The sequence below is a fragment of the Solanum stenotomum genome, chromosome 1 (genome assembly GCF_019186545.1).
Source record: "Solanum stenotomum isolate F172 chromosome 1, ASM1918654v1, whole genome shotgun sequence".
NCBI lineage: Eukaryota > Viridiplantae > Streptophyta > Magnoliopsida > Solanales > Solanaceae > Solanum > Solanum stenotomum.
This window is the reverse complement of record NC_064282.1, coordinates 1,593,203-1,617,529: the sequence shown is the minus strand read 5'-3', so window position 1 is coordinate 1,617,529 and position 24,327 is coordinate 1,593,203. Positions and strand designations below refer to the sequence as shown.

General features: G+C 33.6%; 3 protein-coding genes across 5 annotated transcripts in view; 2 read left to right on the top strand and 1 right to left on the bottom strand.

Moving 5' to 3' along the window:
- LOC125871536 (uncharacterized) overlaps positions 1-24,327 on the top strand; it is an 83,091-nt gene that overhangs the window by 18,894 nt on the left and 39,870 nt on the right. The gene's annotated exons all lie outside the window — the stretch shown is intronic.
- Positions 1,353-4,787, top strand: LOC125871496 (NADP-dependent D-sorbitol-6-phosphate dehydrogenase-like). The gene is made up of 6 exons (XM_049552103.1): positions 1,353-1,543; positions 2,411-2,505; positions 2,605-2,722; positions 3,229-3,361; positions 3,919-4,138; positions 4,266-4,787. Exons 1-6 carry the CDS (start codon positions 1,411-1,413, stop codon positions 4,494-4,496), a joined length of 930 nt encoding a protein of 309 aa, XP_049408060.1. The 5' UTR covers positions 1,353-1,410; the 3' UTR covers positions 4,497-4,787.
- Positions 5,377-17,408, bottom strand: LOC125871471 (polyprenol reductase 2-like). Of its 3 annotated transcripts, none has more exons than XM_049552080.1 (7): positions 17,390-17,408; positions 10,675-10,832; positions 8,233-8,579; positions 7,514-7,748; positions 5,947-6,045; positions 5,753-5,824; positions 5,377-5,657 (listed from the first exon to the last, which is right to left on the bottom strand). In XM_049552080.1, the coding sequence occupies exons 2-7, from the start codon at positions 10,828-10,830 to the stop codon at positions 5,553-5,555; spliced, it is 1,014 nt and encodes a 337-aa protein (XP_049408037.1). In that variant the 5' UTR covers positions 10,831-10,832; positions 17,390-17,408; the 3' UTR covers positions 5,377-5,552. The 3 variants fall into 3 exon arrangements, with proteins under 3 accessions (XP_049408037.1, XP_049408028.1, XP_049408020.1); XM_049552071.1 differs by lacking the exon at positions 17,390-17,408 and adding an exon at positions 10,928-11,143; XM_049552063.1 differs by lacking the exon at positions 17,390-17,408 and adding an exon at positions 11,000-11,161 and having other exon boundaries at positions 5,378-5,657.

The window sequence follows — 24,327 nt, the reverse complement described above, 5'->3', positions numbered from 1 at the left end:
AATTCAAAATCCTCCTCTTATCCTCAAACAGGGGAGAGCTTATTTTCGCTCAAATCCAAAAGATTTGAAGAAGAGGAAGGGCGAGGTGGACGTCTAGGATGATTCCAATGTCCTTGAGCGTCGACGTGTCTCCATCTTAAGCTGGAAAAGGACGAAAATGCGGCTGTTGCAGGTGTCTTTTCGCTGGAATCGCGACTGGAACAGTACCATTGTACTAGTGAAGAAGACGACGAGAATAAAGCTGTTACGCGTACATAGACGCCGTGAATCGCTTTCCGTCTGCTTGTGAACGTTGGAGGAAAGATTGTTGCTGCTTCCGTCTGCTGGCTGTGAAGACGTCGTGTATTGTTGTATGTAGCTGATGGGTTGTATGAGATTGGGCCAAGATTTGGAAAAAGGGTTTATTATAAAACCATTTGGTCTTTAGGATTTGACCAAAGTATTGCAATTTTAGCCGAAATGGCTCATTGCATTACCAAATTTAACCAATGGAATTTTAACACATAGCCAATTCGATGATTGATGAATTCGGCTAAAGATCAAATAAGATGAATTGTTACTAATTAATTAACGAGCTTCTTAATTTTAACAAAATAAAATGATTAACTTAATTATAAATTGATTAACTCAAAAATATAAGCTATTAATTAACTAAACTAAATTAACCAAATATTTAGGAAAAACTAAATTGTTATTATTTTTTTAGATGATTTTTGAATACCCATAAAATGTACTAAATATAATTTTATAAAATATGTGTATTATTTGAAAATTTAAAAATAGTGACAAAACTATATTATTATTTTTTTTTAAAACTTGAAATACATTGCAACTTTTATTAAAAGCTAATTATTTCAAATCGTTTGAAATTGAAGAAGCTCGATGATCAATACATATTGTGGAGGGCCAAAATTGGGTGTCAACACTAGTTTCTGGCTCTCTCCCCAATATTGATTATCTAGTCATTAAACCACGAAAATCTTGAGTCACAAAATATTTCATTTGACCACTAAGCCACATATTTAGGTGTGTCATATACTTCATACGCATAGATAGTGTAAGAATCTTTTACATTCCATATCAGATATTCGAAAAGTAATTGTAAATATAACAACAAGATACTCACTATAGTCTCACAAATGGGTCCGGAGAGGATAAGATGTTTACGACGCTTAAAGACTATTTTTGATAAACTCTTGATTCTAAGACAATCGTTTTTCAATTCAATCTGTGTTGTTAGTTGTCATTTTCCCTTTGACATGCTGGGAAGACCAATTGGGCCAACAAATAAAATTGGGAGCCCATAAAACTTTTTGCAAGGCCATTTATATAAGACAGTGAAACACCAGTCAATTGCAGGTCCACTAGTTTCAAGTAATCAAGAAAAACAAACACACAGAGAGAGCAGAAATGGCGATAACACTGAAGAGCGGCTACAAGATGCCGATTGTGGGATTGGGTGTTTGGCGAATGGAAGGAAAAGATATAAAAGATCTTCTCATCAACGCCATCAAGATTGGCTACCGTCACTTTGATTGTGCTGGTAACTACTTTTCTTTTTTTCTTGATTTTACTTTCTTGCTCTTTTCATTCTTGATTCTTCATTAGATAGATAGAAAAAGTTCCTCCGTTTGGATTGCTAGATTGAATGTGATTTCTTGATTTTCACTCATGGGTAATTCTGGATTGTACTTTTAGTCTTAATTACTTAACTATTAGTATAAGTTATAACTAGTTGTATGACCATTCTAGTCCTAAAGCTAGGTTTAAAACATGTTTGAGTGTTTTGTCTCGCTTAATGTGGGCTTAAATGTATCATCCTCAAGTTAAAAGACACACTTTTCCTTTTTCCGAGGATACACTATACATATATATTTGTATTTTTTTTCCCTCTATAGTCCTAACATACCTAACGAACTTTTTGTGCTTTTGATAACACTAGGTATGGACTATGGCCCCTCCCTTAAATCATTTTAAAATAGAATCTTGCTCCTTACTAGTTGGGGTTGTGGAGAATACCACCTTTAAGTAAAGTTTCAGCTGCATTGATTTTCTTCCACACGCGTTATGTATATTTAGTAAGTAGATGGTTAAGTCCCTGCAGAAACAAAAAACAATACTTAATAAAGTAACTAGATTTCTACCACATCTGTGGGGATAGTTATCACTTACCCATACATCTGCTAGTGGGAGGTAGTAGGTAACAGGTGGAACAAGTAAGCTGCTTGGACATACCCTTATGTTTTAAAAAATGTTCAAAGATGTATATTTATGTTAAGGGTGGCGCGTTGTCACAAACAAGTAATAGGTGTAATGCTACTCATCACTGATCCACTTAACTTTTGAATGTGTCTTTGCTACTATATATGTTCTTGGAATAGTGTCACCTGACATTTGGTAATGCTTGCAGCTGACTATCAAAATGAAGCTGAAGTTGGGGAAGCACTCGCAGAAGCATTTCAGACGGGGATCGTGAAGAGGGAGGATCTTTTCATTACAACAAAGGTTAGTGCAAAAATGTTAATTTCATCTGTCGACTCAGTTTTAGCATTTCACTGAGAATTACATATACCTGGCAATGAGTATCGACTCTCTTTTTTGCAGCTTTGGAACTCAGACCATGGTCATGTTCTTGAGGCCTGTAAAGACAGTCTTAAGAAGTTAGGCCTGGATTATCTGGATCTCTACCTTGTTCACTTCCCCGTAGCCACAAAACATACAGGTAAAGCTGCTGGTCTTATTACCTTTGACTTCTTCAAACTTTTCCGCATTTATCTCTTTTTTTTCGTTTCCTTTTTTTGAGTTGTGAGGGGGGGAGACCATAACTTATGGCTGATACAGCATATTAGCTATTGCATTTTTATCATTCAGATCATGATTATTATGCTTATTGCACATCTCACACTGAAGGATGTTGTACATAATAACTGTATGGCAAAAACGAATAGCTGGTATTTCGACAAGTACTGCTTGGATCAAAGGCACATAGTGATTGTTAGCTGATTATTGATGCTTAAATTTCCTGATTTCCAATTATTTGGTGATTTGACTTTATATGACTTAAAACCCAAATGAACTATTCAGCAAAATCAATATTTGATTTCAATACTTATAGTATAGATTTAAACATCTAGTAATCAATACTCTACTTTAATCTTGGCCTTGGCTTGAAATCAAGAATTTTCTCCTTTTGAAATGGCGCATTGTGTTTCTTATAAATGCATTCAGGAATTGGTACAACCTCTAGTGCATTGGGTGAGGATGGTGTTCTTGATATTGATACCACCATATCATTGGAGACTACTTGGCACGGAATGGAAAATTTAGTATCCCTGGGCTTGGTCCGCAGCATAGGAATCAGGTAGGCTTACGACTAAAAAACCTGTACTCCCCTTTATTCAGCTGCTATGGCCAGCAGATTCATTCTTCTGCTTCATGATACTATCGTGCTGTGGACAATCTTATTGCTGAAGTCGGGCATTGTTGACAAAAACCAGATATTGTTTGGCCATTTATCTAGCCATTTCCTCCACTTAGTTTGTGTTGCACCAATGCTCTGACAAACTCATAGTGTTTCAACGAACAAACAAATCTAAAAAAAGAAATTTAATTCTTCAATACAAATATAGGCACTTTTTGAAAAATTGAAAATTGCGAATCACACACTTAACTGCTCAGTATTGCTTGAAATGAATTCATCCTTCTTGAAGTCGTCTTGTCTTGTCTACAGCCATTATAAAATTGTGAGAAGTCAACTCTATCACCTACAACTTTACATGTTTACTTTCAGTTATGGTGCATAACTACGTTAGTTTAGGCGCAAGCAGTATGTTATCATGCTATGCTATTTAACATTTGAATTATTTTTCAAACTAATGGGTTTGTATTCTTACTCTTGCAATGGGAATCGATGTGCAGCAACTACGACATCTTTCTCACCCGAGATTGCCTAGCATATTCCAAATTGAAGCCTGCCGTGAATCAAATCGAGACTCATCCTTATTTCCAGCGTGAATCTCTTGTCAAATTTTGCCAAAAGCATGACATCTGTGTTACAGCACACACCCCACTTGGTGGTGCTGCTGCTAATACTGAATGGTTTGGTTCAGTGTCATGCCTGGAAGATCCAGCACTAAAAGTAAATCCTTGTGCTCTTATATTTTCCATATTTCGTGAACTGTTCTTCTGGAAGTTTCACAAATAAATTGTTTCATATTTGCTGGTGGTGTAATTGAGGTTGTTTTGTATTTTACTTATTGCATCAGGGTTTATCTGAGAAATATAAAAAGACTGTGGCCCAGGTTATTCTGCGTTGGGGTATCCAAAGAAACACAGTTGTGATTCCGAAATCATCAAAACTGGAGAGACTGCAGGAGAATTTCAATGTTCTTGACTTCGAGCTCACTAAAGAAGACATGGACCTCATCAAAAGTTTGGACCGCAACTATAGGACCAACCAACCTGCAAAGTTTTGGGGCATAGATCTGTATGCCTAAAAGCTTCCTGCTTCATGTCTCATTTTGACACCAAAGACACCAGGATAGGGGACTAAGCTACTTAGACCAGCATCTCATTTGAATATGGAAAAGTGAGTTTATGTTTAGCATGAGAGAGACCATTCACTGCTCTACCTATGATGTAGTTATGTTTTTTCCATTTCAAACTTGTGTACCAAGGCTGATGGATGGTGGTTGGTTTAGTTTCTGGGAGAGTGTGCATGCTGGGGCAACACATCTCCCATCCAACGGCAAATAAAGCTATTGGCTACTAAAATGCTGCAAAATTCTCTTTCTTTGATTTACAAGAATAGCTATATAGATGAGTGGTCTTGAGCTGCCCTTTGGCAAAACTTCAAGTTAACAACTTTTGACCTTGAAGATTTGCACATAGGGCAAGCGGGATCAAAATTTAATGATCACTCATTTTTTCAAAATTTGCTTGGCTCAAAATGTGTTATTTGATCAAATAACCCACCCCGTACGACATGATTCGTCCTCCTATCTCTTTTACTTCATTTTTGGAAAAAAGTGCGGAAGTTTCTATATTTTCTTAAATTATTTGCATATAATTTGATATTGTATGTTGGGTTTAAGTTGTTTTTCATCCTGCAGGTTTCACTTTTTTGACCTAGTAATTCGACAGGTCATTTCGGGTTCAATTTAAGTAGAGTCCAACCCATTTTTAACTTGAACAAGTTGGGCGGATTACTCAAAATGAGGTTATTTTGACAACTGCAGAAATAGCATAAATGCTGTCTAATGGAACTGAAAAAGGTCCTTGAAACACAAGGCAAACAATAAGGAATTTCATTACTGCAACTTAGTGCTGCAACATCCACACAAATTTCATTCATTTATGTTACATGATATATAAAGCAATTGGCCAAAAAAAAAAAAAAAGGATCAGAAGTGCTCACAAAAACTGCTGGGCATAATCAGATCCATAGAATTGTATCCGTGGCTAGAAAAAATTCACATCTAGCTAACAGAACCTATATATACATACACAGTTCCGCTCAAAGAAATAATATAGCAGAACTTGGTCATTAAGCATTAATAAACAAATGGGAAAATAGCAAAACGATTCCTAGGATAGTTGTCAAACTTGTGCAAATACCATCTATGTGTTTCTGCTGCTGCTAAGACAAGATTTGCCACCTGAAATTGCAACATCATGCATCACGCTGCAGAATGAAAATGAACACAGGGTGGGGAAGTGGGGGTACTTCTCAAGATTTTGAATAGAGTTGTACCGTGAATCCCCAGAGTAGCCATATTGTGAGGTCCGAACATCCACTAGCAACCACAAAGCCAGCATATATAACCTTAAGTACAAGTGAACAGCAAAAAGGAACTTGTAATTAGAGCCTGGAAAGGTCAGCTTCTTGTGTGTACTGAGACATGAAATAAATACTCCTAGAACATTAGTAAGAGAAAGAGAAGTTACAATCTCAGCCAAATAGTGCGGAGATGAAACATATTGAAACCAATCACCATGAGGAACGACATATTCGTCATTGTCTTCTCTGTTCTCCCTCAATGAACCCTGAATGGCAATGTAAAGATGTTATTATCACAGTGATGATCTAAGGAATTCTAAGGCAACCATCACAAGCATACAACAACTACGGCTCAATAACCGACACAAACATAATAAAAGAATCAGCTGTCAAGTTCAAAGAGAAATGCCTTTATGTTAACAGGGAAATTTAGTAAAGAAAATTTTAAGAATCACCAGAATAATTAAAAAACAACAGAATGAAGCAACAGACGTAGAAGTTAGTCAAACTTCTTAAAAGCTCCTGTACTTTTGTTGCAGTGTATTTTGCACCTCCATAATTATCATTAAGCTGAATTTCAACTTATTGCTTCAGCTTATAATGAATTTATCCACCGTATAAGAATAAATAAAAGAAGTGGATAAGCTCAGTTATTCACCTTCACAGGCTATTGATTCAACTATTGTATCATCATATGCTATCACATCAACCTCACTATCTGTTCATCCTTGTACTTGCAGTCTCACAATGAGAATCAACCATAAAGTAAAACACATCCAGTAATAATATCTAGAGTAGCTACAGTTATCAGAGCTCACAACCTCTTAACCACCAATGTGCCTTATGAAAAAAGAACTAACTCTAACATCAGTCTTAATGACAGTGAGATCCATCGCCTATGCACACATATCCACATCTAGTACCTTCGAAATTCTCAAAGTCAAGAATCCATATTTTTACCTTGATCCAACCTTGACCAGAGTGCCACATTTAGTATACTTAGCTTTAGTCCATTTCGGTGAATAGATTGAGATTTTCTTTTTATAGGTGAAGGGGGAGCCTTGGAGCAACGGTTCAGTTGTCTCCGTGGACCTATAGGTCACAGGTTCAAGCCATGGAAGCAGTCACTAATGCTTGCATTAGGCTAGGTGGTCTACATCACACCCTTTGGATGCGACCCTTCCGCAGATTCTGCATGAAAGTGGGATGCTTTGTGCACCGGGATGCCCTTTTTTTATAGGTAAATAATAGCAAAGTCAGTATAATCACATGGAAGCAAATAAAAATTAGTTGACTCTAACTTGAAAATCAGAAGTGCTTTTACTTCATCTATTTAAATATGAGCTTATCTCAGTCAGGAGATAACTACTCCCATTATGCCACACTTATTTCGTGTTTTTGAAGTTCAATTCTTCTAATGTGGTGATTGTGCTCTGTTTGATGAAGGTGGGTGGGCTCAAGTGAATGAGAAGGGCTTAAGAGACCGAAACCATTAGGCGAAAGGAAAATGATAAACACTCTACACAGTTTTCAGACTACAGTTGAAACCTCTTTTAGGTTTTTATTGAAAACACCAGTAGCCTTTTTTCTTCCACAAGATAAATTATAATAACTAATAAATCCTCATATAGAAGACGTAGGCACCAAGCACGTAATATATTAACCAAGTAACCAAAAGACACTCCTAACTCAAAGACAAATCCAAATCTATATTCAATAGCACCTGCCACTTACCAGAATTGCATGACAATGGTGTTGATGAATCCAGCCCCAAAAAAATATAGCTGCACCAATCCATGAGTACCATCGTAGTTGAATGAGAGGGTTCAAAAATCTCCACCAATCAACCTCAGTTGCTAGCATCCTATCTTTTCCTTTGACAATAAACTCTTGAATCAAACTCAACCCGAACTTGTATACCTCTGTAGCATGATTGCAGCAAAGAGAGATGGGAACTGCTGTATAGAAGCTTGAATCAAGAAAAAGAACAAAATTCAGCAAGTCTTTTGTCCATCTGACAACTTGGAGTTGATGTATTGTGGAAACTATAAGAAGTTAGGCACTAAAAGAGAATATACTAGTGTTGTCCAAACAGGAAACAGTGACTACGACTTCTATAAAGTGTGAATTATTTCAAATAATTTTCTATACAATTACAATACAGTTTATCAAAACTAAAGTCTAGTTGGAAATTCTGCATATAGATGAAGAATATATGCTCTATAAAAAGATATACACCTAATGGTCAAATATTAGACCCTTTTACTAGGCCATGGAAATTTTGATCAAAGTAAATAATGATGGCAAAAATTGAAGTTCTAATAAAGAAAAGAAAAGAACACACACAAAAAAGGAACAGACACACAGAACACACCAGGAGTCAGCTGATAAAACGCAACAAGAAATATGGAAATATTTACGAAAAAAAGAGACAAAGTGAGATACCAACTTACAATAAACCGGTGAGGTAGCCTAAAATGTGCATCCTGGCTGAAGGACTATATTTAAACATGTATATTGACTCAAACAGGCGTCGCAGTACTTGAGCTTCCATTAATAAAAGCAGAAAGATTGATACAGCAATCCTGCTTCTATGTTCCTTTGATGTATGAGAACTGTGGAAAGAGAAGATACGTGATCCTCCCGTCAAGTGGCTAGCAATACTAGAAAAAAGATATGGTTCTGAGATCTTTGGCACTGTACTATAAGCATAAAGCCAGGTTGCACCTAACAGAAGTGTTGTCCAAACAGAAGCTAGAATATAGAAGTGAATGAAGAGTTTCTGTGGAACAGCGAATTTCTGCAATTGAACAAACCAAAAAGAGTGTCAGGTCAATTAAGTTGTTGCAGAAACTTTTTAATCTTTTAAAAGTTGCAGAAATTTTCATTTTCACAGAAAATAGCTATTGCCAGAGAAGAAACAAATTGATATTTTAAAAAATACTACTCATCATCCATATAACACAGTTTAACTGGAAAGCCCAATATATCTCATTAGGAGGGAGAGTTACTTTGATAAACTCTGTTTTGGACTCACTGCCTACTTATGTAATGTCACTGTTCCCCATCCCTGCTAAGGTGGAGGAAAGGCTTGACAAGCTAAGAAGAGATTTTTTGTGGCTGGGAAACAAAGAAGGAAAGGGCCGACATTTATTTAAATGGCAGGTTGTACAACTTCACAAGCAGTCAGGTGGAGGTGGACTTGGAATCAGAAATCTGAGAATTCAAAATACATGTCTTCTCTCAAAGTGGCTATGGAGGTTTACCAGGGAAACACATGCTTTGTGGAGAGAGGTGATAGTAAACAAATATGGTAGTGCTTGCAACTACAAACTTACTTTATTTATACATAATAACAAGTACTTTGAGGATTCATTCTACCTTATGCAAGGGTTCAAATACCACATACTTAAGCTTGTAACATGAGACAAGTGACCATGTACTTGAAATAGAACTTTGTAACAAGACACAAGTCACCAAATAATTGAAACTGAACATTATTGCAAACAACAGAATTTTTTTTACTAAAGTTGAATGGATAAGTGCAAGGCAAACATGGCATGATAGAAGACACACTAGGATCAAGAAAGATATATTAGCGCTGCGCTTCAGAAGATGGAAACCTGCCAATAGACAGTGATAACACAAATTTCTGAAAGGTACATTTTCAGTATTCATCAATGTATCGGTCAGACAACTACCAAAAGTTGATCAGTACAACACTCTGCTAGTAACATTGAATCAGTTCAATTTGATAGGGATTCTATCCCTGAATTTTCTCAAGCCATATTCAAATTAAATCAGTTTGAACGGAGATTATCTATCTGGTTCAATGAAGATGATTAGAGATTCAGCAGCAGTGGATACAATCAACGCCCAATTCACCCCAAAATCATGTGTTAACATTTGTATCCTGCTCAGATCCCCTTCTAATTTGCTTAGCTCCAGTACCAGCCTTCGGGGGATCAGACTGTATTAATGTAGATTTTGCAATGCAGCAGTGAGATACCGCATTTGCTGAGTGAGATGCTGCTGTAAAATAAAGGGACAATGCAATTGCTGCCCTCCACTTTCTCGAAAGTGCACGCCTCTGACAGAGCACCTAATGAAATATCTACACTCTTAATCTCATCCAACATTGCCTCCCTAAGTTTACACACCCTAACTAACATTTTTTAATCAAAGCTTCAACTTAAGAACAAATATCCAGATTCACACAGTTCTAAGCTTAGCAAGAGGACACCAGTCATCTTCGTTGTTCGATTTATGCCACCATGTCGACCCTTCCTTCAAGAACAACAACCTCAAAGCCTAGAAATATCAATTGCCTAGCAGCAATTAAACCCTTAGCCTTGTGCCAATGACCACTACATTCCTGTTCTGAACATCTTCAGATGGCTTAAATCTCACTTCTTTAGTCATGAAACTAAACCAATATTGAGATATTATGATGTAGGAGAAATTCAAGCAGAACTAACAAACTTTGTATTCAGCTCGTATGGATTACAAAGCATGGTCTTCAATAGTTAACATGCCAGAATACATGCAAGGTTCTGGAAGTCGTGAGGTTGAGACTCTGAAACTACAGCTTGGATGCAGTTTGCGGAGGGGGGAAATTGTTATTAGTCATGTAGTTATTGTATAGTCAGAGAATTATTCAGGCGGATGCCCGTTTCAATTGTGAATACGGAAAGTTGAGCTAGTCTTGGGTACACTATTTCTTTCGGGAACCAAAACTACACGCCAACGACCAAATAATATACATTGATTAATCTTACAAGAAAAACTTAAATCAATTGAACTATACAATGCTTGAATGTTTAGTGATATCTAAAGAGATTGTAAGAACACAAACACGCAAGCAACAAGATTTCAATTTCTGAATGAATACTTACATTTGATGAAGATTGCATAATCTTGCCACGCTTAGCAAACCCTAACACGAATTGTTGAAAAAAACTAATCTTGGATGAAGGAATCAAAGCGATAACAACGGGCAATATCGCAGCAACCCATGCAGCTCTCAACAGGGTGACCAGCCCTAACTCCATTTCTACAAAATCCCACAACAACAACAAAAAAAAACTTTAGTTCAAATTCACAAATGGGTTTCCAAATTCCTACTGATTATCAACAATATAGAGTTACCAGAACTGAATGAATATAAAAAGATACAAACTTCAATGAGTTCACGGGAAAATGAAGGGAAAACAAGGATACCATATAAATTGTGGGTCCTTAATGCAGTGCCGTGAAGGATTGAATATGCTATGCGTTAAGGCTCGAACTTCAAGAAAACTTGAAGAAGAAGAAGAGAAGATTCCATGGCATTTGCTTCCTACGATACGAAATTCAATGCTACCCTGGAAGGTGTGAAGTGTATTGAGCGTTTTTGGAAAATAAAAATGACTTTAGTTTCGAAAAGTCAATTTAACTAAGGTATGGAAGAAAAATTATTTTCAAAGAAAGAGGTCACTTAATTTTTTTTTTTGAAAGAAATTAAGAAAATTTATTAAATTTTCAAGAGATTTTAAAATAGAGAAAAAATTATTTAAAATTCAAAGAGGGTTCGATTTTTATTTTTCTTTTTTAATCAAATTTTTGATCCTAGGATCATTTTATTAACATCAATATGTACACAAAACTAAAAAGAACAAGACCTGATCCATAAGTGGACCCAATCCAAATAAAATAATAAACACAGCTATCCTACTCTTAGCTAATCCTTGTCTCTTTCCAAAAAGCTCTAATTCCCCCCCCCNCCCCCCCCCCCCCCTCCTTTTTTTTCTCACCGCCGCTGCACTTCTTGGTAAGCATTTCTGTCTTGTCTCTTCCTTTTCTTCATTCTTTGAGCTGATTCTTTTTTCCCTTCCAGGTGATATGAGAACGCCCAAGGATTGTTCATCATCTCTATCCAGTATGACGCCGATTTGAGGTATCACTGTTTGACCAGCTTCTCCGATGACCACACCAAAAAATCTTGATAGTTAGGACTTTTAATTCCATTTTGCCTTTGTATCGGTGTGGATTCTTCTGCTATGAAATTATTGTGCTTTCTGATTCCTCGCATACCTGTTGATTCTTAGTTATGACTGTTGTTGAGGTGATTGGTTGTTTGTTGCTTCTTTACTTTCTTCAATGTGTGTTGATCTTGCGATTTTTCATCCTTGTGTTTGGTATCTGCGATTTATCCATGTTTAGATGCTTTCTTGTTATGTTTGGTAGCTCTCGAAATAGATGATAGCACTTTGAATCTTATGGCTCCACTACTTCATTAACTAATGAGTCTGCCACACAGTTTCCTTCTCTGAAAATATGAGTGATTGATGCGTTTATCCTTCGTACCACCCTTCTAATCTCCTCAATTCTTTCTACCAATTTCCACGGTATCTTCCACTGATCATCCACAATTTTTTTAAGCACTAAAGAGTCAATTTCGATTATAGTCTCTTGTAGATCTTTCTCTTGACGGTACCAAGCTGCTTCTAGCAGTGCAAGCGACTCTGCTTCCATGTTTTTTGCTATTCTTATTCCTTTTGCCCTTGCATATATAAGGTCTCATTCCTCATCCCTAACTACAAAACTTATAGAACTAGCCCCTGGATTTCCTCTTGCTGCCCTATCTATATTGCATTTAGCTTTATTTCTTTTCGGTTTCTTCCACATAACATAATGACGATGTAATCTAGGTTTATACTTCTTCAGCTTTGTGATAAGTTTAGGCCGTGTTTCCTTTTTGATGCGTATCCAAGGATATTTCAGCTTTAGGAGCTTCCTCACCTCTTCCTGCACTTGCATCACCATTTCATTGTATGTGGTGGTTCCTCCATGCTTCAAATTATTCCTCCTTTTCCATAATGTCCACATTATGATTGTTGGCATTGCTCTCATTACCACCTTGAGTTTGTCATTATCATTATGCTTCCACCATGTTATTATGAGTTGTTGTAAGTGCATGTTCTCCATGTGTATACCTGCAAAAATAACAAACTGAATTTACATTCAAAAAGGTATTAGGCCCTCGAAATATCCACTAAAATGTGATTGACCAACGATTTGTCTAATATTTAATTTTTTTTGAAAAAAATATCACCAAGTAATAAAATCCATTTTTTTATTTTTGAGGGGAAATAAACTAAGGGATCTTTTAGAAAAAATAATTCATATTAACAAGATAACTAATAAAATAATTCATAAAGAAAATAAGTAATAAATAAAATATAAATATTTTAACTTGAGCATAAAAGTAGAAATGACTTTCTTTTGAAAATTTAATTAAGTAAAAACCAATTCAAATAAAAGGTTAGTTAATACAATAAATAAAGAAAAGAGAGAAATTTGTACTTCGGCTCCTTGCCCAAATTCAGCAAGGCCCACCGCCCTAATTCTTGGGAAAATTTTCAAAACAACAATATTTTAGCTTTTAGTGGGACTCCTTAGCAACTGTTATATTATTTATTAAAAATGTCATTATTTAGTTTGTTAAGGGATTAGTTATGTATTTATTTTATTTTGATTAATTTGAAAGAATACAAATAACTAATAACAGAACAAAGAAAATTATGGAACAAAAAAATTCAAAAAGATTTTAAATACAAATTAGTTACGTTTTCAAAAGAGCATAAATAGTCATCTTTCTGTCGAGCGTTTTTTTGCTTTCTTTTTAAGAACATAAAAAAAACAATTTAAAATAATTTAGTTTGTCTTTCGAATCATTCATCTGATAACTTTCAAAGCTTCTTCAAGTTGAATACGACATATTTTTGAAACGAAATTTTTCAAAATTGACAACTATAAATTTGTCACATCCAATGAACAATCGAAAAAAATCAGATATTTTTTTTGATTTTTTTATTTGTTTGGATGAGATATTATATGTCGAGTACAAGAGTATTTTTTTTTTTATTGAATCAATGAAATCTTTGTATGTATTGAGATTTATAGCTTTTTTCGGTTTTTTTGTATCCAAATTATGATGTATAACGAATGAATTTTTATTTTTTTTAGTTTAGTATCTGTTTTTTCTGTTTGCATGCATACAATCATTTGTATCCCATTAAGTTAATGTAACTAATCGATCATGAACTATATGTTGAATACAACAATATATGAATACAAAAGTGAGATTGAATATAAAATTGTGTATACAAAAGAAATACTTTCTTCATTTGAAATACAAAGTGACTTTGAAAGGTAAAATACAAACTAATCGATCATGAACTATATATTGAATACAACAATATATGAATACAAAAGTGAGATGAAAATACAAAGTTATAAATACAAAGTGAGATTGAATATAAAGTTGTGAATACAAAAGAAATACTATCTTCATTTGAAATACAAAGTAACTTTGAAAGGTAAAATACAAACTAATCGATCATGAACTATATGTTGAATACAACAATATATGAATACAAAAGTGAGATGAAAATACTAAGTTATAAATACAAAGTGAAATTGAATATAAAATTGTGAATACAAAAGAAATACTCTATTCATTTGAAATACAAAGTGAATTTGAAAGGTAAAGTAGACACATAAAATACAAAACTTGTTGCCTGTTGGTATACAATTAAGTTGAATACAAAATAAAAGAGAAATACAAACTTGTTCACATATAAATTGAGATTGAAATACATAATGAATACCCAATAAAATACAAAATTGTTAGCATACAGTTAGGATGAATACAAATTAAGAAGGAAATACAAACATGTTGGTATACCAATTGAGATTGAAATACAATGTAAAAATAAAAAATGTAAAACTTTTTTATATATAGATAGAACGAATATACAAATAAACTGTTAATTCAGACATTGACAAACAAATGATTTCCCCCAATCTAAAACCCTAAAAGCAAACATAAATGTATTAAAAATCAAACAAAATATACATATGAATGGATTTGTAGATTTTAATAAATCTGAAATATTAAAACGAAATAAAAAAAATAAAAAAATAAATTGTTTAATCGACTAAAAATCTGAAATACATAAATATTAGATGAATACATAAACAAACTTGCATAAAAATCAAAAAAATTGACGAATAAAAAACTTAAAACAATAACAAAAAGTATGAATTTTATTTTAAAAAAAGTACTCATGGAAATTCCCAAATAGTAATAGCAGAGATTCTGCTCTACAAGGCCATAGGATATGAGAATACCATTTTCGGATAATAATTTTTGATGATTTTTTCGCATTTTGGGTTATGCGGCTATCAAATCAAATCCGCCCCAAATTCTAAAGTGAATCATCAGGTAATAGTCCGCAGACCTTACTCCAATGGACTATTTTCGATAAAAACTCGACTCCAAGAACAAAATATACATAACTAAGCAAACACAACTCAACAAATTAACTTAGAACAATCGGAAAAAATGGAAGAGTTAGGTACCAGCAAAGTCGGCGATGGAAGAAGGTAAGGGACGATGTAAGGCTTTTATAGATTTGGATGGCGACGTAAATTTGGGCTTTTTTCAAAGGGAAAATTTTCAAAACAGCAATATTTTAGCTTTTAGAGAAAATTTCTTGAATTAAAATATATATTTTGATGAACAATTTTTGAGCACCTTGACTAAAGAATCTGGAAACATGAAAAAGGGGTAGAAAAGTGAAATGTGAAGAAGGAGGTTAATGGGTATTGGTAACTAATCGGTTTAGAATTTGGTCCCATATAGAACTGTTTTCATAAATAAAATTAATTTTAAATACTAAAATCTGAATACATATTATTTTCTAAAATATTATCATTATGACATTTTAAATAAATATTTTAAAGTGTTGTTATTTTAACTAAATATTTCAGGTATTATGACTTAATTGCTAATTTTCCCCTAATTTTCTAAGCTTCAATCTTTAAGATTGATATTGCTTGCACTTTGGGCCTTCTCTATCTGCAACACAACTGAAATTCATGGGTTTAGGCCCAAATTGTCAAAATCTACTGCTACTCATTTCATTGGGCCTCTGGGCCCAATTTTCGCCTGAACCTGCTGCTGAAATTTGCTAGACTTTTGGTCCACGTCCTTGTATATTCTTCATATATTAGGTGTATACTATTGTATACGACCTGTACCCGACCCATTTTGGACTTTCCGAAACCTGTATTTCGACTTAAACCTTGTATTTCTACATTTCCCAACCTGTATTTCAATAATTTCGGCTGTACCAATGTATACAACTCATTTTCTGGATTTTGGAGACGTAATAAGTTAATTTCCAGATTTGTATTGGACCTTCGGAACCTGTATCAGCTTCCAAAGACCTGTTCACAAACTTCAAATTTTCCATGGGGCTGACTCGAGAAATATGAATATTGCCCATTGGGAGATGCAAGATATCGAGACAGAATTCACTTGGACTCAAAAGGGATTTGGTAGGAAACAAAACAAAAACAGATGAGAATTAGTACCAAATTTCGATAGAAACGAGCAACAATGAAGCAACATGGAACACTGATAAGAAAATCATGGGAATAAATGATATGAGAAGACAAGGCACAGATATAGGGAAGGGACAAGAATTTAGTGACACTTCACGATCCACTTTAGATATGTATACATCAGCAAACTAAATTCTAATATTTCTCAGAACAAAGCTACGAACTCATCGACTTTAATGCGAAATAAAAGTAAAAATCGATGCATTAAGAAATAGAGCGAGAGAACAGACATTCGAGCATAATGAATTAATCTATTCAAAACTCTTATGACTCAATCAAACACGAAACAACAATGAGGAAACTTGGAGGTTAAGCTCAGTCTAAAACAGATTTGGCAAGCTCTTTCCTTAAACAGTGGAAAACAAACAAAGCAAGTTCATCCAAGCTTAAGACGCGCAAGAGTAGTACAGCTATACTGATTGTAGAAGTTGAAAACAACCAAATTCATATGCTAAACGAACTACAACTTAACTGATAACCACTCTTATCACAAGAGCTACTGCCCCGACAAACCCGAATAATCGAACACGACAATGTAATCAACTACCATGTATTTAACCAAATCCAAATTGATTTAAAGATTTATGCAGGCTGATGTAACTTATAAGAAAAACTCGGATCAATCTGAGGAACTAAAAGAAGACAAACAGAAAAGAGAAAATATGTGGTAATATGAAAAGAAACAAGAGCTTGTAGTAAGCTTAACATCTTAAAACAAAGAAAATGGAGACATGAAAGAAGGCTCAAATAATTCGCTATAAGCGATAAGACAACAGAGAGATACAAGAAAACAGTGGCAAACTAAGCTAATGGAACAAAATGCAATCATACCACATGATGGCTTTATCAATTAATCTCAAAAACTCAGACTTAACGCTAACAGTAACAAACCAGATAAAGAAACATTGATGCTTGAAGACGTATAAATGGAAAAAAGCTCAGATTTGGCGACATTCGAATAGCTAGAACAATGAAACACAGAATCAACCATACTAAAGCTAAAATGGCAAAATGATATTAAGCCTAAGCCAAATGGATCACTTAAACATACATGTACAAGCCATCATCACTAAAAATCCATTATTCATAACAACGAAATAGTGACTTCACTATATCGAAACGTCATACCGAAATAGAAAAAGACGATGAGAGCATTACCTTTTTCCGGGCAGCTAAACTGAGATGCCGCTTGATTCTCGACCAAGGACGAGGAATCACCGAGATTTCTCCACCTGTCCCGATTCTCGAATATTCTTGTACGGAGAGCAGGGCTGCTGGTTCGCGATTTTCGCTGGGTACGCGTGAAGAAGAAGACGCTGTACCGGGTCGTTCAGGGTATGTATTGTCGCTGTTGGGTATTGTATTGTTGGCGTTGTATGAGAATTAGAGAGTTGGGCCGTGTATTGGATCAGGTTGGGTCTTTTTGGTGGGCTACTGTATCTGTAGGAAATAGGATTTTAAGGTAGCAATTTGAACTAATTTTCGGGTCTTCAAAATGAAGCAGTGTGCTAAACTTGAATTAAGAAAATAACCACATGAATTGCAATTGACCCGAAGTAAAAATAAGATGAATTGTTTTCAATTAATTAAACAAGCTTCTTAATCTTAACAAAATAAAATAATTAAATTAATTAATTCAAAATATTAACTATTAATGAACTAACTAATTGACAAAATTTAAGTAAAACTAAAATCTTTTTGAGACGATTTTTGAATATTCATAAAATGTACTAATTATATACATAATTATGTAAAACATATATATTATTTCAAAATTATTAACAAAAAGTGACAAAACTCTTTAAAATAACTTACCAACTATTTTTTTTCTAATTTTTTTTATAAAACTAATTATTTTAAATTGTTTGAAATTGAAAAAGCTCAATGACTAATCTATATTGTGGAGGTCTAAAAATTGGGTGTCAACACCGAGAAATTAAAAAAAAAAATGGTCCTTTAGCAGTCATTTGGTGTAGCTATAAACTACCCGCTATAATAATTTTGGGATAAATTTTAGTATGATTTTTTAATTATGAGTTTAATCGGAGGTAGTAGATAGTTTTTGAATTATTTATTTTAAATCATAATGATAAGATAAATTTATTTTATATGCATAATGAATAACTTATCGCATAATAATTTATATCCGATCAAACGGTTTATTACGTTTAACTCAAAATAATCCTAATATTTTAATGTGGAGCACTAATAATTCTTTATTTTTCAAGAGAATTGATATATTTTTAGAAAATTTTTTAAACATATGTCTACTTTTTAATGAACTTGCAAACTACCCCAGGTGAGAAAATTTAGGATTGAGTTAATCTTAATTCATATCTTATCATTAAACTCTTTATATTATCATACTAATATTATTTATTTTTCATAATTAACATAGAATTATAGGAAAAAGAAAGTGTTTATATTTGAAGTAGATACAAAAACCTATAACTTGTTGTACTTCTAAAGCTTCAAAACTCTAGAGGTCCAAAAAAAATTTGGTTAGCTTTGAAACGAATATTCATTTTTATTTTTATTTTTTGGTTTTCCACCGGTGTCCCCATCTTTTTTGTCTAGATGTCGCATTGTATTTGCTCGAACTCGGAAAACACTTCTCTAATCTGGCTTCTAAAGCTATTTTTAGGTGTCCTCTCGACCTTTATACCGATGTTATAATATAACTCTCTGATTCTATGGTTCTCCTGGCTACGAGACTTTACACGGGTAGAGTTCAATATTCCTTTGTCGATGGTTGATCCAACTCTTTCCTTTCACCGGTCGGTGATTGTATCCTATTTCTATTAAGCGGGGAATCCGTTTCCTGGAATGTCTAGTTGTTGCAACTAGGGTTGTTCAAAATTGGAACGTAATTGCTAACCTAGCAACAAATATATATATAAATATATATATATACTGGTAAACATAGTAAAATTTATAATTACATATCTAATAATACGGGATATGAATTATTCAATTTTCTTATCGAATTAATTATTAATATGTAAAGAATAATTAAATTACATTTATACCTTTTTTATATCTAAGTTTCATAAAATGTTAGAAGCCTTGTATGAAATTTCAATATTGTAATATGTGAGGTGTTTTTGCTTAATTTGTCTATGAAATAAATAAGTAAAACGATAAGGTTTGTAAATAAAGAAAGGATGTACAAATTCAAACCGTCAAAGCAATTCCAATCGGGAAACTTACATAAATATACTATATTAAAAAAATATTTATCATTTATATCAATAATATTTTCTTACTTGATCACTTTTAATATATTTATAATACAATTTTAATACATATTACTAGAGCCGTCAAAACGGGGTTAGCCCATGAGGCCGGCCCGACCCAACCCGTTATTGGAGTAGGGTTGGGATAGAATTTTTCAAGCTCATTTAAAACTAAGGCTTATAAGCCCTGCCCATATAAGCCCTTGTCCCTTGAGGCTTGATCGGGGACAGGCCAGGGTCGGTCCATGGGCCAAAACTTTTTATTTAAGGATAACTTACAATAATCTCACTTGTATATAATCTAATTACTTAAATACACACTATGTTGTAATATTAGGAATCTTACCAGATTTTGGTACGTCCAGATACATGTATCTCGGAATATATGAACTCAAAGTTAGGTTAATTTGTTCTAGATACACTATATCCAAGTAGATTTGCATGTATATAGGATTAGGGGTGTGCAAAAACCGAACCGACCAATAAACCGAATCGATAAAAGTGTTATTGATATATTGTTATTGGGTTATTGGGTTAACGGTTATTTAATGGTTTTACAAAAAAAAAATTATTGGGTTATCGGTTCCTTATTGGTGTTTTAATATTGGGTTATTGGGTTAGCCGATAACCCATTAAGAATATAATTATTTACTATTTTAATTTTTAGTTATACATAAATATAATATATTAAACAAAAAATATTAGTATAATTAGTAGTATATTAGACTAAAAATATAAAAACCCTACGCAATAATTAGCACTACTTAACAGTTAACTCTCCTCTCTACTTTTAGTTATTTAACCTTTAGGTTCACTTTTTAGTATTACTTATTTACTTTAGTTAGTTTATAATTGACTAATAATAGCTTTTGCACGATTGTAAATATGTGCAATTTAATTAACAAAATTCAGATTGTGTTATTTAAAAATAAAAATAAAGTAAGAGCTTCATTTAGTTGGGTCTTTTCTTTATATGTGATTTACCATAAGCATGGACTCATTTGCTACTGTTTTGACTTTGGTTTATAATTTGGTTTTATTTGATTTTCTTTATTGCACAAAGGGGACCTGGTTTTATATATTATGGTGATCGAAAATTGACCAAGACTTTGTTATGATGACCAAAATACAACATGTTGGTCCCTGTTGTCCCGTTTGTGATGATTATTTTGATGAATGCGTATCACGTCAAATTATTGGATAAGTCATATATTTGTTTTGAAATCATTTTCTTATTGGTTAAACCGAAAACTGAACCGTTAAAGACCTAAAATCGATAAACCAAAAATCGATAACAAATATCTTATTGGTTTGTTTATCGGTTTAGCATATTCAAAAACCAAAAATCGATAAACCGAACCGAACCGAACCGACCGATACACACCCCTATCTAGGATACATAGACAAATTTCGCGCCCTCGCTTCCCTCTCATCTTGCTTGTCACTCTCTTATCTCGCTTGCGTATCCGGTATGCGAGATACATACTAATTATACTATATTTTTTGCTTTTGTTATTGAAACAACACCATTGTTTGCCATATTTGATTTGAAAATCTTCTCATTTTCTTGATGTTATAGAATTATAAGTTTGAAAAGAAAAAAATGAAAAAAAAAAAGGGCTAGCCCGCCCCAGCCCTCGGCCCTTCTAGGGTTGGGTTGAGCATTTTCAGGCCTTTCTAAATGAAGGGTCAGTCTGCTCTAGCCCTTCAAATTCCTTGCCCCGCGAGGATTGGGACCGATGGGGCTGGGCCGACCCTTTTTTACAGCTCTACATATTACAGAGAACAATTTATAAAACATATATAATACAAGTTTTATTGATGAATGATATATTTATCACACATTTTAATACACTTATAATACAATGTGTCAATTTCTTACCAAACAAGCATAATATATTTTAGGCGAAATGGTCTGATGGACTCTTATACTTATACGAGTTTGTATTATGGACCTTTCTACTTAACTCTTTATCAATTGAACCCCTAAATTCAGTAAAATACCATATATTAAACTCCTCTGACCGTTGACTAAGCTTATGTGACATTAAGATGGTTGAATTGGCAAGAGTGTATGACTACGCGCCTTAACAAACGAGTGATATTACATTTAAATTTTAAAAAATTTAAATTATAGAATATAAAAAACTGTTTTCTTCATTGTTGGTCCCTTTTTCACCAGAACGAAGGCGGTGTGGGGGTGGTGGTGACATCTTGGTACATCGGAGAAGATGGAGAGAAGAATGGGTCTGTAGTGGTTCAAGGGTGGTCGCTAGTGGTTCGGAGAAACGAAGATTGTGTAGAGGAGATGAGGCGAGTAAGGGTGCTAGGATTTGGTCACGTAGGCGAAGAGGTTTGCCGGTGGTGCGACGACTTAGGGCTGCTGGTTTTGTGAAGGTCGGGGAATGGGGAAAGGAAAATGGCGAGGGCGTGCGACGGAGATGAAGATGATGAGGAAGAGAAAATAGGTGGTGGCAGCGGCAACTTTCTTTGTTGGTGACCATTACTGTTTCACGATGGGAATGAGAGAGGAGAAGAGGAGGAAAACGACAACGCTTAGGAGTTAAGATTATTTTATTTAATTAAAAATGTTGAGTTAAAAGATTATTTAACCTATTATTTAAAAAATTTAATTAATAATTTTAAAAAATTAGTCAATGAATATAGTTATGACATGTTATTTATTTAAATGACTTGGATTTGACATGTCATTTATTTAAGAGAGAATGAACTACACACATGGTATGAGGGGTGTAAAAATCTTCTTTTGATTGAGTTTAAAAGTTTAATTGGTAAAGGGTTAAGTAAAAGGGTCCATAATACAAACTCGTACAATTATAAGGGTCCATTAGATCATTTTGCCTATATTTTAAAACAGTTATAATACATATATATTGCATACATAATTTACTTTTAATATATATTGCAAATTTATCATATCATTGCTATATGTTGCTATAAATGGTAATAAATAAAAAATATTGCTAAAATGAGTAATTATTTATTAAAAGTAGAGCTGTCAAAATAGGATGACCCAACCCAATCCTAACAGGCTAGAGAGTTAAATGGGTTAGGACGGATTGACCCTTTTAATTAAAGACCCTATAAAATAGCAGTACAAAGCAGTCCTAAGCGGGCCATATGTTGGGATGGGTTGGCTCTTCAACCAAAAAATGGACGACATTTCTCTCTTAAAAAGAGTACGAACGTTAATGTCTAATGAACACGATATCAATACATACAAAAATTCATTCATAAATTACACATACTTCAATGAATATTTACAAAACAAAAACATAATAGCCAAAATACAACATTCATAAGATTCATCCGAGCAAATAACATTACATAATCACTATTTTCATAAACAAGACAATAAAGGAAAAGTGGAAAATTAGACATAACAACAAAAGTAAAAGAGGTCAAAGATTCATAGTTATAATGGAGTAATGAACTTGAGCTAATAATAAAATTTAGTGGGCTAATGGTCCTAAAATGTAAAAGATATGTAAAAAAGATAGTCTTGATTTTATATTGATATTTTAAAAATATTTATTGACAAAATCTTAACAAATAAAACATTAATTAAAATATATATAATAAATATTTTTAAAATTCACAGCCCACGGGCTGACCTCTGAGGCTTGCGGGTTGGGCCTACGAGCCAGCGGGCCAAATGAGGCTGGGCTAAAAAGTCTCATTTTTAAATGGGCTGAAAAAATTAAGCCCAACCCCATTTAATTTAAGAGTTGGGTTAGACCGGCCTAGCGGGCTAAACCCATTTTGACAGCTCTAATTAAAGGGCAAATTACAAAAATCACATACTTTTAAGGTAAAATTACAATATATCCCTTAAAAGTTTATAATCACAAAAATCCCTCAAACGGATACAATAATATAAACGTTGATACATTAATCTGATGCGCGAGATACATTAATCGTTAAGTAAGATACATTACATTTTATACATGATACACTAATCTGATGCGCGGGATACACTAATCTGATGCGCGAAAATGAGAGATTTTGGAGATTTGTAAAACTTATAGGGGATAATAGTAATAAGTAAACTAAAATGTGGGATTTCTGTAAATTTTCCCTAATTAAAAGGTACCTATTTAAGTAATTTTTCCATTCCCCAAAATATTGAATTTGAAAGTGTCATGTTTTGGTCCATATTTGCTCCACATAAGCAGATTCAACTATGAGTCTTTCTTTCTTCATTAACCTTGTTAACTGATTGATAAATAGGTCAATAATCTTTAAATTCAGAGAAAATCAATCGCTATCATATTAATTAGATTAACAAATTAGTATATTTAAGATCGTTAATCAGTAAGTTAAATCGCCTAATAAAATATCCCTACTCGCTATCAAACAGACCTATTGTAAATATCTCAAACAGGTAGCCTTGAAGCAATTTCGTTAAGCTTACAATCGAATAGACAACTTGCACGTAGTTCAAACTTCAAAAAGATACGTTGCAAGTAGCTTTTAAAAAATCTAATAACAACTTCGTAAAAAGTCTCTTGCACCTACTTTTCTTATGCTGTAAATAAAAAGTTAAGCGATTTATTTATAAATAAGTTTCAAGAGAAATAATGACTTTTTTCGAGCATTTAGTTGCCCTAAATTTTTATTATTGTATTTGTATTAAAAGGAAAGAAGTCTGAAATATATTCGAACTTTGATCGAAATTGTTGTTACGATACCGAACTTTGAAAATGAGCTTTTACCCCTCTGCATTATTTAATAGTGTATTTTAAAGGTATATATGTGCCCACGTGGACATTATAAATATTGTATCATTATAAATAGTAATGTGTCCACGTGGACACATATATACCTTTAAAATACACT

What these genes read in the sequence shown, in the direction of transcription:
- LOC125871496 (XM_049552103.1), top strand. Translation starts at nt 1,411, where the DNA reads ATGGCGATAACACTGAAGAGCGGCTACAAGATGCCGATTGTGGGATTG. An exon ending in ATCTTTTCATTACAACAAAG is followed by an intron (nt 2,506 to 2,604) that starts GTTAGTGCAAAA and finishes TCTTTTTTGCAG; the next exon opens with CTTTGGAACTCAGACCATGG. An exon ending in CGTAGCCACAAAACATACAG is followed by an intron (nt 2,723 to 3,228) that starts GTAAAGCTGCTG and finishes AAATGCATTCAG; the next exon opens with GAATTGGTACAACCTCTAGT.
- LOC125871471 (XM_049552080.1), bottom strand. Translation starts at nt 10,830, where the DNA reads ATGGAGTTAGGGCTGGTCACCCTGTTGAGAGCTGCATGGGTTGCTGCG. An exon ending in ACCATTGTCATGCAATTCTG is followed by an intron (nt 6,046 to 7,513) that starts GTAAGTGGCAGG and finishes ATTGCCATTCAG; the next exon opens with GGTTCATTGAGGGAGAACAG. An exon ending in CGCACTATTTGGCTGAGATT is followed by an intron (nt 5,825 to 5,946) that starts GTAACTTCTCTT and finishes CTTGTACTTAAG; the next exon opens with GTTATATATGCTGGCTTTGT.